This window comes from Lepidochelys kempii, chromosome 7, assembly GCF_965140265.1.
Source record: "Lepidochelys kempii isolate rLepKem1 chromosome 7, rLepKem1.hap2, whole genome shotgun sequence".
NCBI lineage: Eukaryota > Metazoa > Chordata > Testudines > Cheloniidae > Lepidochelys > Lepidochelys kempii.
In genome coordinates, this window is record NC_133262.1 from 76,765,002 (window position 1) to 76,777,305 (window position 12,304).

General features: G+C 37.6%; 1 protein-coding gene and 1 long non-coding RNA gene across 7 annotated transcripts in view; one reads left to right on the forward strand and one right to left on the reverse strand.

Moving 5' to 3' along the window:
• Positions 1 to 12,304, forward strand: part of LOC140914770 (uncharacterized) — a 75,777-nt gene that overhangs the window by 48,003 nt on the left and 15,470 nt on the right. The gene's annotated exons all lie outside the window — the stretch shown is intronic.
• CCDC6 (coiled-coil domain containing 6) overlaps positions 1 to 12,304 on the reverse strand; it is a 63,744-nt gene that overhangs the window by 10,504 nt on the left and 40,936 nt on the right. The window contains exons 4-7 of the mRNA XM_073353393.1: positions 8,788 to 8,891; positions 6,568 to 6,728; positions 3,516 to 3,672; positions 1,686 to 1,786 (exon numbers count right to left, since the gene is read on the reverse strand). Of these exons, the coding sequence (XP_073209494.1) occupies positions 1,686 to 1,786; positions 3,516 to 3,672; positions 6,568 to 6,728; positions 8,788 to 8,891 (523 nt within the window). The remainder of the gene's footprint in view (positions 1 to 1,685; positions 1,787 to 3,515; positions 3,673 to 6,567; positions 6,729 to 8,787; positions 8,892 to 12,304) is intronic.

The following is a 12,304-nucleotide window of genomic DNA, read 5'->3' on the forward strand; positions in this document are numbered from 1 at the left end:
ACTATGGTAGAGCAGTAGAGCTGAGCTATGGGAGCAAGGGGGTTTTGCTGCCAGGCTAGGATAGGTCTTCAGAAAAGCACCAAAAGGCACAGGTCAGAATAAGGAAAGTTCTGGTATGAGTAGCCTGGCCACTACCATTCCCTGGTGGCAGTAGCACCAGCATCCTCACCCACCAACAGTCCCTGGGTAGGAGCAACACGTGACCATGTCATGTGCAAGAAACATGTCTGAGGCCGAGTGTTACACATAATAAAGTTCTTTGCTCCCACTCCCCAAACTCAGCCCTTACAGAAGATTGTAACTACATTCCACAATGAAAGACGTTAGATTATCATGAACATGTATGAACGCATGAAGCTGGTTGTTCCAACATAATTATGCTTCTGTAATTCATTTTCAGAATCATAATATATATCAAGTTATACACCAAGAAGTGAAACACCTACCATTTTCCTGGTAATGTGTTTGAAACCACTGAGATGCAAGAAATCTGGACCATTAAGAATCAGAAAACAAGCCCAAAAATCACATTGCATATTTCTAACTTGGTATCATGTCATTTGAATAAAGTTAGCTTTAATGTTTACTTATAATTTCACCAGTATGGAACAGAAGCATTTGGAAACATTTTTAAAAGGTGGCATTAAACCCCAGAATTTAGACAAGTCCTATGTATTCTAGTAGACCTATATATTAATGTGTTTGTGTCCCATTTCACACTAATGCCCCATTGTGGATCAAATTCCTCTTACCCTAGTCACATTAATGGTCCCACTGAGCTCCATGGGTCAACTTGAGACTAGGCCATGCAGAATGTGTCTCATTATATACTAAAGAATTCTTGATCAACATGAAATAGCCATAACTTGCACCTTTCAGGACCCCTTATGCCCAAATATAAATGCTTTAAACAGAATATAAAATTAAGAGTAAATAATTATTAGTTTTTGGATTAAAATGTAAGAATCAAAGTATCTAAATTCAGTGGCAATTCATCCACTGTCCTCTGAAATTAGAGGAGAGGGTCTCAGCCAGAACAATATACAACTCAGAACATTTTTAATTAGCTTTTTTTGGTTATAATTCTTGAATATCAGTATTAGAAAGATTAGAAATCCTAATTTCTTATACCAATTGTTTTGACTGGCAGAGATCTGTACATGTACATTCCATTCAACTCTTATACTAGTCTATTAAAAGAGAAATGGAAAGAGATCTCATTTTGGGGAGAGCCAAACTTATTCAATATGTTCTAGATTAGTGAGTGAATCCCTCAAAGATGTTCTTGTTCAGAGTGCATTAGTAGCCTTATTAGTATATCCCCATAACTCGCGGAAGATACTAAAACTGCACAACCCGTAAGAGAATTTGTGTACTCACACTTTTAGAAAAATACAACTTCAGATGCTAACCACTTAATAATTGACCTTTAATGGACAATTATGGTGTAGTCTGGACATTCTAAAAAACATGCTGCATTATATCAAAATTTGTTCTAATCAAAATATGTAAAAATATTCACGTACTTGAAAAAGTTTTAAGGCAAAATTACTCTTTCATTTGATTTACTTTTTTCCAGGTAAGCTTTAATAGGCTATTTAAGCAAATGTAATACTATGGCACATTTTTACGTGATGCATACAAAAGTTTACCAGAAACTGGTTTATATAGGATTATATATTTACCAGGTGATATAGGTCTGCTAGAACTTGGTGAAGGTGTATACGGGATTGGACTGGACACAGTGCGAGGTCTTAATCCTTGTGCAGACATCTCATTAAAATATCTAACAGAAGAAGGTAAAGAACAATTAGATTAATTTTTTCAAACCCCAATACGTTTTAAATGATTTTCCGCAGCATTAATCTCACATTCTAAAATATACGTATCAGGTTAGCATAGAACCAGCCACTTTTGAATAATTCGACGGTGCCTGGATTAACATTAACCTTTCACTTCTGAAGACTTGAGTTCAAATACTGGCTTAATTTGCAATTGAAACTGGCCTCATCCAAGTCAGGGACCTTGTCTTGTCTATGCATTACCATCAGTGGTGCAATAAAGTGTTTTAGAGGAGAACGTTAATTTAGTCAACATTTTTGCATGTACCCTTTTCAGATTTTTGTTACTATGAGTACTAAAATTAGTGAGCACTTAATTAAGCAAAAGTTTAACTTTGAAATATTATACGCTTTTTGTCCAAACAATGGACAAAGAACTGCTAATCTAAATTTGGATTTTGACCAACTAGAAGTGCTACAGTATTTAATCTCTTCCATATAAAAATCACATCTAAGCTGAAACGGTATGCCACTTTTCTATTTAAACTGAGATATTAACCCATAAAACAAGGATAATGGAAAAGTAGATGCAAACAATTACAGACATTACTGAAGTGTATGTTTAATTTAGGTTGTCTTTTAGAAAAAGCTAATTGAATCACAACGGTGATACACTTCGTGCTACTGCTAGATGTTGCTTGCTGAATCTGCCAGGAAAAAAACAAATGCAAATATTGCCTTTAACCTTCTAATCTAGTCTTTGAAACAAAATATCTAACGTTTTGTTTTATTATAAGTTATGTGAAAGCTCAGGTTAGTTATTTTTAATACCAGAATATACGAACTCCCTAAGAACTTCTTCTTTCAGGATTAGTAGAATTCCAATTTATAAATTACCCTATTTCAGGTGCCCTCATACAGCTAGTATAATGTGAAACAGTGCAATAAAACTATATCAATACTGGCATAAGGTAGAGCCCAGGAAGAAACCGAAGTATTAGCCTTTGAAGGAAAGATGTTTTAGGACAAGCTTTAAGGTTCTCCCATGACATTATGATGCAAGACTGCAGTAAGATATCAACTGTTTCTATTTAAGACACAAAAACCAGCCACCTGTAATGTCCATGCAAGTCATGCAACTTTTTTTTTTTTAATAGGAAAAACCCCCAGAATCTTGTAATTCTGGTACTATGCCCAGTACAGCAAGAACATCTCAATTAAGAGTTCTCAGGGTGCCTAATCCTAATTTTGGTATCTAATGTTGCATATATGGTCCTCTTGGGACTGGCAGAACACTAGAACTTGCAACATTATACATCTTACAAATTACAATTTGCATAGGTTAAGGGTGCTGTAGGCTGCTCGACTCAGGAAAACACTTCATTTGTGAATTTATGTCCAGAACAAAGTTACCACGTAATTAGTCTGTCTCTCAAGTTTACATATTTATATTATTTAAATCTATATGCATATGTTGGTTGTAAAAGCTCTCCCCAATCTTCAAGTATAACTATTCTCCAGCTCACGGTAAACCTAAACCAGCCCTGCAAGAATTAAATCACACTCCTAAAAAGGATATGCTTAGAATATATTCTGTTGAAATTCTTTGCATTATTGTAGATCAGCTCACTTTCAGAGTTGATAGGTAGAAATATCAATATAAGAGGTTGGGTGTTGTTATTTTAGTATTTATACATACAGAGGACACAGATCTTAATGTTTGAGACCACAAACCTTTCATCATCCATTTCTAAGCTGGATTCACTTTCTGACAGTTGTCTGCATAGAGCTTCTCTTCGCTCCATCTCCCTCTGCAGTTTTCTTTGGAGCCTTAAATTCTCTTCTCTCATATGACGTTCCTCCTCTAAATATTGTGCCATCTTCTCTGAATCTGAAATTCCAAATTTGATAGCTCTTGATTAAACTCAGTTTAATGTATATGCAAGTATTTTGAATGTAACTTTCTTTACCCAAACATTTCAAATATTGCAAGAGAGGATGGCTCAGGCAATTGGTAATTCAATAGTCTTTCATCTCTAAATCACTACTTCAAAGTCTGTTTTGAAGTTGGTAGTGATCAAAATTAGTTACTAACTGATGGCTACTTGGTGAACTATGAAATTAAGCTTGCTTGGTCCTTTTACCCCCCCTCCCCCTTTTTTTTTCTCTTAACTGAACAGATCTGAAAAATACTGAAAGCTTCAAAATATCATTAACCAAATCAGACTTGTAGGAAGAAACATGAACAGAGATTTGCCCTACTGTAAAATTGAAATTTCATATTTATATGAACTTACATTCTACAAATGGAAGGATCTAAAATTTCAGAGCAAGGCTTATTTTCTTTTCAAATATTTTATCATTTTTAAGATTTACTATATTCATTTTAATGTTTAGTTTAAAATTAGGATATTCAAAATTTGTAGAATACAGTGTACACTGATCAACCAAATATAATGACAGAAATAAGTGTAAAGGGTTTTCTTCTCTAAAAACCACTGCAAATTACTACTCCCCAAGATGATTTTCCTTAGAATTATAGAACAGGTGGAAGAGAAAGATCAGTACACAGCCATACTCTGGAGAAAACAAACATTTAAACAACTTTTATTAAACGGCTGTTTCATGACTATTCCCCAGCATGCCTTCAATTAAAGAGATTTAATCCTGGAGATTAACCAGCAGGATGTCCGTCAATATTAAACGTCACCAAGTGAGTTAGTCTTTACTTCAAATAGCTGCATTTAAGTAAGTGGGCATTTAAGTTTGTGTTTTTAAACTAAGTCAGCTAATGTTAGTTAAGTGTGCTAGCATCACTGATTATCTTCAATGATTGAATAAAAATGATCAAAACTAAGTGTAAGACAGACTATAAAATATTTTGGGATGCTCTATTTTAGTAAAAAGGAACATATGACAAAGACTTCCACTTTGTGGGTATGATACATCATATTTTGAATTGCCCTTTAATTTTAAGAGGTGACCAGGTTTACGGTGCACATCTTGATTCTGAAAATATCTGGATTTTTTGGCATTCATAATGATTACTTATGTTTAAGGCTCCTGAGCAGCTTGGGCAGCTCCTGGGCCAGGCATACCGGTTGCTACTGGTGCAGTCTCGGGCCTCCCCACTCCCCAGCAGCAGGAGTTTGGGTGTAGGGGCCTCAGGGCTGGGGATTAGGGTAAGGGATGGTGCTTACCAGGGGGGCACTCCCTGCTGCCTCCACCCACAGGCACTGCCCCCGCAGCTCCCATTGGCCGCAGTTCCCAACTCCATGAGGAGGAGCTTCAAACAATAGGCTCCCTCTTAATCCTGGGTCTAAAGCTCCTGCAAATTGAGCACTTGACTGTCTGATGACCTTCTCCCAGGCACTAAAGATAAGCAGTGTGCGGATCGGATCGCCTCTGGGGACAGGTTTCCCACACCTCTTGCATGACTTAAACCCCTGGGACTGAGGCATCCACTGGTGTCTGGGGAAAACTAGAGGAGGGCGGGACCCCGCAAAGCAAGCTTAGCTTACTATGAAACTACAAACTACTGTAACTATAACTCTATGAAGCTATTTACAAGAAAGAAAAGGGAACCACTAGGTAGGCATTTGCGAATGCAAGAGACTGAGCTGCTCCAACGACTGTCACTGGCAGTCAGAAGGAGCTGAGCAAGTGGCGGATCGGCAGGGACCTATATACACAGCCATGAAGGCACCACTCCAGGGGGCTCCACAGCCGACACAACAGGTACCGCTAGGGAAAAAACCTTCTGACGATCATGCACACGATGTGCGCACACCTGTCGGAATGGACATGAGCAATCACTCGAATAAGAACGTAGGTGTTTTTGAAAATTTTACTGTAAATCAAAGATACAATAAGGAAAGAAACAGCAAAATAATGAAGAGTGCTTCAAGTTTAAATTAATCACCCTAGCATTTGCACATGAAGTATTCAGTATTAAAGGCCTTGTTTTCACTGTGAAGTTCTATAAGTGAAGGCTATATTGGAGAGTTTGGCAAGACTAACACTCCTTATCTTCTTTATCTGGCATGCACGACTAATATCCCAAACCTGTACACAAAGCCTCTGTCCAAGAGCACTCGTCTGTCTGTAAAGAAGGCCATTATCTCTGCAAAACGTTATTGCTCCAAAAACTGCATAGCAATACTCCAGTTAGTCTGCCAAGACTAGCATACGGTGGGAGGGAGATGACTGTCAATCCAATTACCAAAAGAAATTATATACCAACTGAGAGACTATGCGCCTTACTCTAGCTACTAGAGTCAACATCTTACACAAAGTTGTTAGCACTGATCAACTTAAAAATGAGAACTTCGTAAGATTTATAATGGAGGGACGAAGTTAAAATGTTGTATTCTGTAGACCACAGGAAGGGACAGGTAACACCTTCCCCTTCAGAGCTTATGCTCCAGCATGGTTTTGGAGCAGCTGTGTTGCTGGAATTCCTATCTTTCAAATGAAATGCAAAGTAGAGGACTGACTATTCGTAGTACAAGATCAAACAACATTTTTCACAACAGTAAAGGATTTAATCACAATGGCCTAGTCAAACTTCAATCTGAATATTAAGTTTTGTCATCTACCTTTAAATTTTAAATGGATGAGAACAGAAAGTGAAGAGTATCTTCTCTGCTCTCAAGGTTGGTGCAGTTCAAACAGCTAATAAATTTCAGTACCAACTAAAATTAAAAATATGTAGAAATTCCTTTAGGTGCATTTCAGTAAATTGTTAGCTACAGACTCCATTTATAGCCAAAGAAAGTTTACTTACGTTGTAACTGTGCAGCTCTTAGTTGTTTCTTTAACCTCTCTACTTCATTCTTTAAAAATCTGATATGTCGCATCATATTTTCTGGGGAATCTATTTCCATTGATATGTCTCGGGGTGATGGTGGAGCAGAGACTGGCTGGTCTAACTTCTCCTGCAAAATTCTGAATTAAAAATAATCTAGCTGTTAATTGTATTTCTGAAAGATAAGATCCATATACTTAGAAATAGTAACATTGTAATAGGTGTACCCACTTGCTCCAATTATGTTTTAATAGTATGCTTAAGTTTTATTAATGAATGTAAAGTTTATTTTGTCAAATGCCACCTGTTCGCTCTTTTGAAATTTAAGTGTTCAGATGCTGGTACTGTCAAAGTGTTTCTAATAGTAAATGCATACTATTTTGAAAATGAATAGTTTTTGTAAACCTCAGTGAAATAGCTTCATGAAAGCCTCAATTATACCCACTGTATACCCAAATTTCAAGAAGTATTTCATTTAAGTAACTGTCAAAATAGAGAGTTAAAAAGGAAACTGAATTTACAGGGGCAGAAACAAGATATAAAACATTTATAGCCTTGTTCCATTATTAATTTTATGTACTACACATTTAACTACTTTGGATTTATATTAATCCCCTCCTAATTCTCTTAAGTAACTTCTCAGCAAATTCAAGGCCAACTCTTGTGGTACATTTATATTTGTGCTATTTGATAAAGAACTCTTTCCTCAAAGATAAGAGATCAGAGCACAGCAACATTCATAAAGTGTACATTAACACTTTTTCCCGGCACTATTGATCTACTGAATATATGCATTCACAGACTGTGTTGGAGAAAAGTAAACTAGACACCGTTTCCAAAATAGGTATTCTATTTAGTATCCCTGCACAGAAAAGTATTTCACATCGTATTTCTATAGCTAGGGTTTCAAATTACAGGAAGCCTAAATTTAAATACCTGGAATCTGTCTTAATTATTAGGGTTTCAGGCACAATATGCTTTTCGTATAAAGTGAGCTCTGCAATAGAATGATGTGCTACATAAAGGTTCTTGAAGTCAAGGTAGAGAGGAATCTGCCAGCATGAAAATATGAAATTGTTCTCTATTAGACACACACTGGGCAAAGTCAAACAGGAAACTATGCAGCTGAAGCTGAACACAGGGATAAGACAGCATAAGCCCTAGATAGGGGCCCATTCTTCACAGAGCTTTTGACACTGGTATGAGAGATATGGTTTTTTAGAGCATTTCCCATTAAGCGGGCTACCATTCAAGACAGAACTATAAGGACAAATGTAAACTACTTTCAATGGTATTTTTAAACCCTGGGCTTTTTCCTTACTACTTGTATTGCAGAACTTCCCAGAGGCCCAATCAATAATCAAAGGCCTCATTGAGGTGGATGCTGTACAGCTGTGTAACAGAAGAGTCCCTGGCCCTAAGAGCTTATAAACTTATGCCCTTTTTTGATTTTCTATGATGTATTATGAGGGTCTAAAAGATTTTTTGAATTTTTTTTAAATCATGAATATATCAGGAATGTCAAACCTGAGTGTCCCTACTTTTGCTGAAGAACCTCTGGGAGGTCTCAAGAATATTAAATGTGAGCTGTAACACCCTTACAGCAGGGAAAGATTGTATAACATTATTTTAAGAGAGCCTTTGGTTAAAGATTCATCACTGAAATTAAAAAGCTGTTAAAAGACAAAACAAAGTTTAAAAAAAAATGATGAAAAATATCTTCTCCCAAATTACTCAGTTCTCTCTTCATTCTTGTGATATCACAATTTTACTCATCCTTAAGTCAGTCTTCCAGGCTACAAGGGACCTGACTTTCTTATGGGATAAACAAGCAGAAAAGAAAAAACAAAACACTTTCAAGACTTCTTTATACAAGATAAAGCAGCAAAGAAAGGGTACAAGCCCAGTTATTTTCTTTGCAGGTCACCTTTTAAAATAGCATTAAAATCAGCCTATCAGCAAATAGTAAGAGAGCAAGTTTGCAAGTTCCTCCCTGGTTTCCCAGTTCCCTTGTTTCTTGTACTACTACTTTTTAGGAAATTTAAGCAGCCAAGTATGTGATACATTGTCTCTTGTAAACAAGTAACTTTTGAAATGCTGTAACTTCTATGCCTTTGGCAGATCAAACAAGCCTGTTGCGACTGAAAAATGAAGTATTAAATGGTGTATCTATAATAATGAACACATGACAAGACAAACCGTTTCTCTGCTTCAAGTTTATCCATCCTCTTCCAGAGACGATTCACTAGTGCTTCTTGTTCTTGTTCCAATGTATTTTCAAGGTCAATCTTCTCTCGTCTTAGCTGAGGAAGAAAATTGTTCGGTGAAAAAGATAGGAATTGACTTTACTGTGTAAGATTTTTATTCTGGAAAGTTTAATATTCAGCCTATTGCTAAATGTGGGGGGAAAAACTGTAGAATCATTAAAACAAATAGTGAATAGCGTCAAAGTAAATGGAGATCATGGAACCACATCAATACAGGTATGTAAACTGCCTTAAGTGTGCATTGCCTTTTCTCCCTACAGGGACCCCTTCTTCACAGAACCTCTCATTCCCAAGTTTGGGTTGCTTTGTCTTTTCCCATACCACAGAAAGGCAATGTGGCCAGCAAGTGAAAGGATAGGTCCTAGCAGAGACACCACTCATTGCATATGTCACAGTAATTTTAATTGACAGTGTATTCACTGCTTACACATCTACTGTATATACAATTATTTTTATGGGTAATTTTAAAAAATAATTTAAAGTGGAGAATTAAACAACAAAAGCTGACACTACAGAGGTTTATGTTTGCTTGACATGACAGGAAAGTTGTGTGCGTCACAGGTAAACGCAGAGAGCAATGAAGAAAAGTGGTTTCTCTGTTTTTAGATAACTGTTATAGAACCAAATTCTAATGCCAGCAGAAACTAGGGTACATAGAGTTTCTCAGTTATCAAATGGCTATTAAAAGACTAGTAACCATTATTGATCCAAGTATGAGCTACCAGAAAATAGGAAAAATCCAGCACATCAAAATATCCCAAAAGAAGCTGGACAGTAGTCAGTTCTGGATGAGAATGCATTGCAAGTTCAACAGGCACAGTTGTAACTGTGAAGACATCGAAGTTCAGTAGCTCTGAAGAGAAAAGTAACAGTAACGAAATGTACTTAGGCTTTAATAGTTTGCCCTTCTATACCACTTTCCATCTGTTGATCTCAAACCAACCAGATACAGTGGAGTCGGATCTTACGTGGGGATTAGGTTCTAAAGTCAGCACGTAAGGCGAAAATCACGTATAGTCAAATTACCCTTGAAAATCCCTTAAATCGCCCATAAAATACAGTATACTGTACATGGTTTGTGTATACATTCCTGTACAGTAATATGTATAAATGTATAATGTCTACAGTAATGTACAGTATATAATAAAGAGTAGATATGCAAAATATAATTTTACAGTACTGTATTTTTAATTATAGAGGGGTAATTACAGGGGTCATCACTGCTTGATGTCAATCCAGGTGACGGAGAGCTTGGGTGATGGAGAGCTAGTTGTAGACGAAGTGGTTGGCTCTGGTTCAGCTTGAGAAGTTGATTGCATAGGCTCATTTGCTGCTGGTTGTTTTTCCTTGAAAAACATGGTGATCAGCAACTGTCGCTGTTGTCTCTTGAGCTGCTCAAACATTTCTTGATATGGTCTCAAATTGTCCGTAATACTACTTGTGATTTTGAGGCTTCATTCCACAGAGGGATCGTATTCCGAAATTAAATCATTCCAGTATTTTGCTCCTTGGAACACTTCAGCAAATTTATGAAGATTCCAACTTGCTGGCTCTTCCTGTTTGTCATCATCATCTTCGTCTTCTGTAGATGATTATCAGTTCCTCTAAGTCTTCGTTACTTAATGTTTCTCTATGGCTCTCAATTAATTCTTCAATTTCCTCCTCAAAGATGTCAACGAAGCCATCACCACCCACTTGCCTGGCCACCTGAACAATGCATTTCACTTCTTTGTCAATGGTTGGGAAATCCTTAAAATCATTCACACATTCTTTCCAGAGTTTTCGCCCACATGTGTTGGCTGTTTCAGGCTTGATTGCATCCATTGCCTATTTAATATAAGTGATGCAATTGGCAATGTTGAAGGACTTCCAACTCTCCATCACATTAAGATTGGGATCAACATCCATAGCGCTATGTATCCGTGAGAATGTAAGCCTCGTGTACGTGTCCTTGAAACAGCAAATCACTCCTTGGTCAAGAGGCTGGAGGTGGTATTGGGGGGGGAGAAAGACGACTTCAACGTCGTTATACGCAAACCGGAGTGCCACAGGGTGGCCAGGAGCATTGTCTACGATCAGCAACACTTTAAAGTCAAGTCCTTTCTCTTCAAGGTACCGCTTGACCTCCAGAATGAAACACTTGTGGAAACAATCCAGAAATAATGCTGCCATCACCCAAGCCTTTTTATTTGATTGCCAGAATGCAGGCAGGAGATTTTTGTTCTTGCCTTTTAGGGCACAGAAATTTGCAGCCCTGTAGAGCAAGCCGGGCTTTATTAAATGCCCAGCCGCATTGCCACAAAACAACACAGTCACACAGTCTTTAGCTGCTTTGAAGCCAGGGGCTTGTACTTCTGATTTTGAACTGTAAGTGCAGTTGGGCATTTTTTTTCTTTTTCCCCAGAAGAGCCCAGTCTCGTCAGCATTAAAAACTTGTTCCGGAAGATAGCTCTTTTCTTCTATGATTTTCTTTAATTGTTCGGGGTAGGCTTTTGTTGCCTCTTCGTTGCAGATGCAGCTTCACCAGTCGTCTGCATGTTTTTGAGGTTGAAGCAGTTCCTAAAACTGTTAAGCCAACCTTGGCTGGCTTTGAATTCCTTCTCATCAGAAGGCTATCCTTCTTCAGCGGGAGGTTTGAACAGCACATAGAGGCTAAGAGCCTTTTCTTGCAATGTGTTGCCATTGATAGGCACACATTTACGGTTCATGTCTTCCAGCCATAAGTTTAATGCCTTTTCAGTCTTCACTAAAGTCTTATCACGCACCTGGCTTGTCAACTTAGCAGTTTTTGGAGCACTTGATGCCACGGCTTGATGAATTTCTCTCTCTTGAATCTTGATGGCACGGATGCTAGATTCGCTGTGGCCATATTTACGCACCATGTTGGAGACCAACATACCATCTCTCAATAAGTTCAGCACAGCCAGTTTTTCCTCCAGCATTGGAACAGATCACTGTTTCTTCAGTTGAGCACCAGATGAAGTAGTTGGCTTGCGTTTAGGGGCATGTTGTATTGAAATTTTATGTTGTATGAAAAATATGTACAGTATCTTTAAACACTAGAATCACACTCAGTGCGAGATGCTCACACTATGAGAGGCATGCAGGAACTGAGACCGACTGAGGGAACAGCAGATTCACTTCTCTCATCTCATGCTCACTCCGGGGCATACACTCATTGAGTGGAATGGTGGGCAGAATCGCCTGCACTATTTACAAGTATCTTGTTCTTTTTCTTTTTTTTTTTTGTCGAGCGTGTATAGTTGAATTTGCGTAAATTAAATGCGTGTATGATGTGACTCACCTGTACTAACACCACACCTGATGTGGAAATAAATTTTCTCATTTTACAAATGGGAAAACTGAGGAACAGAGATTATGATTTGCTCACAGCCATTCTGCATATTTATGGCTGAGTCAGAAATTGAATCCAAATCTCTTGAATCTCA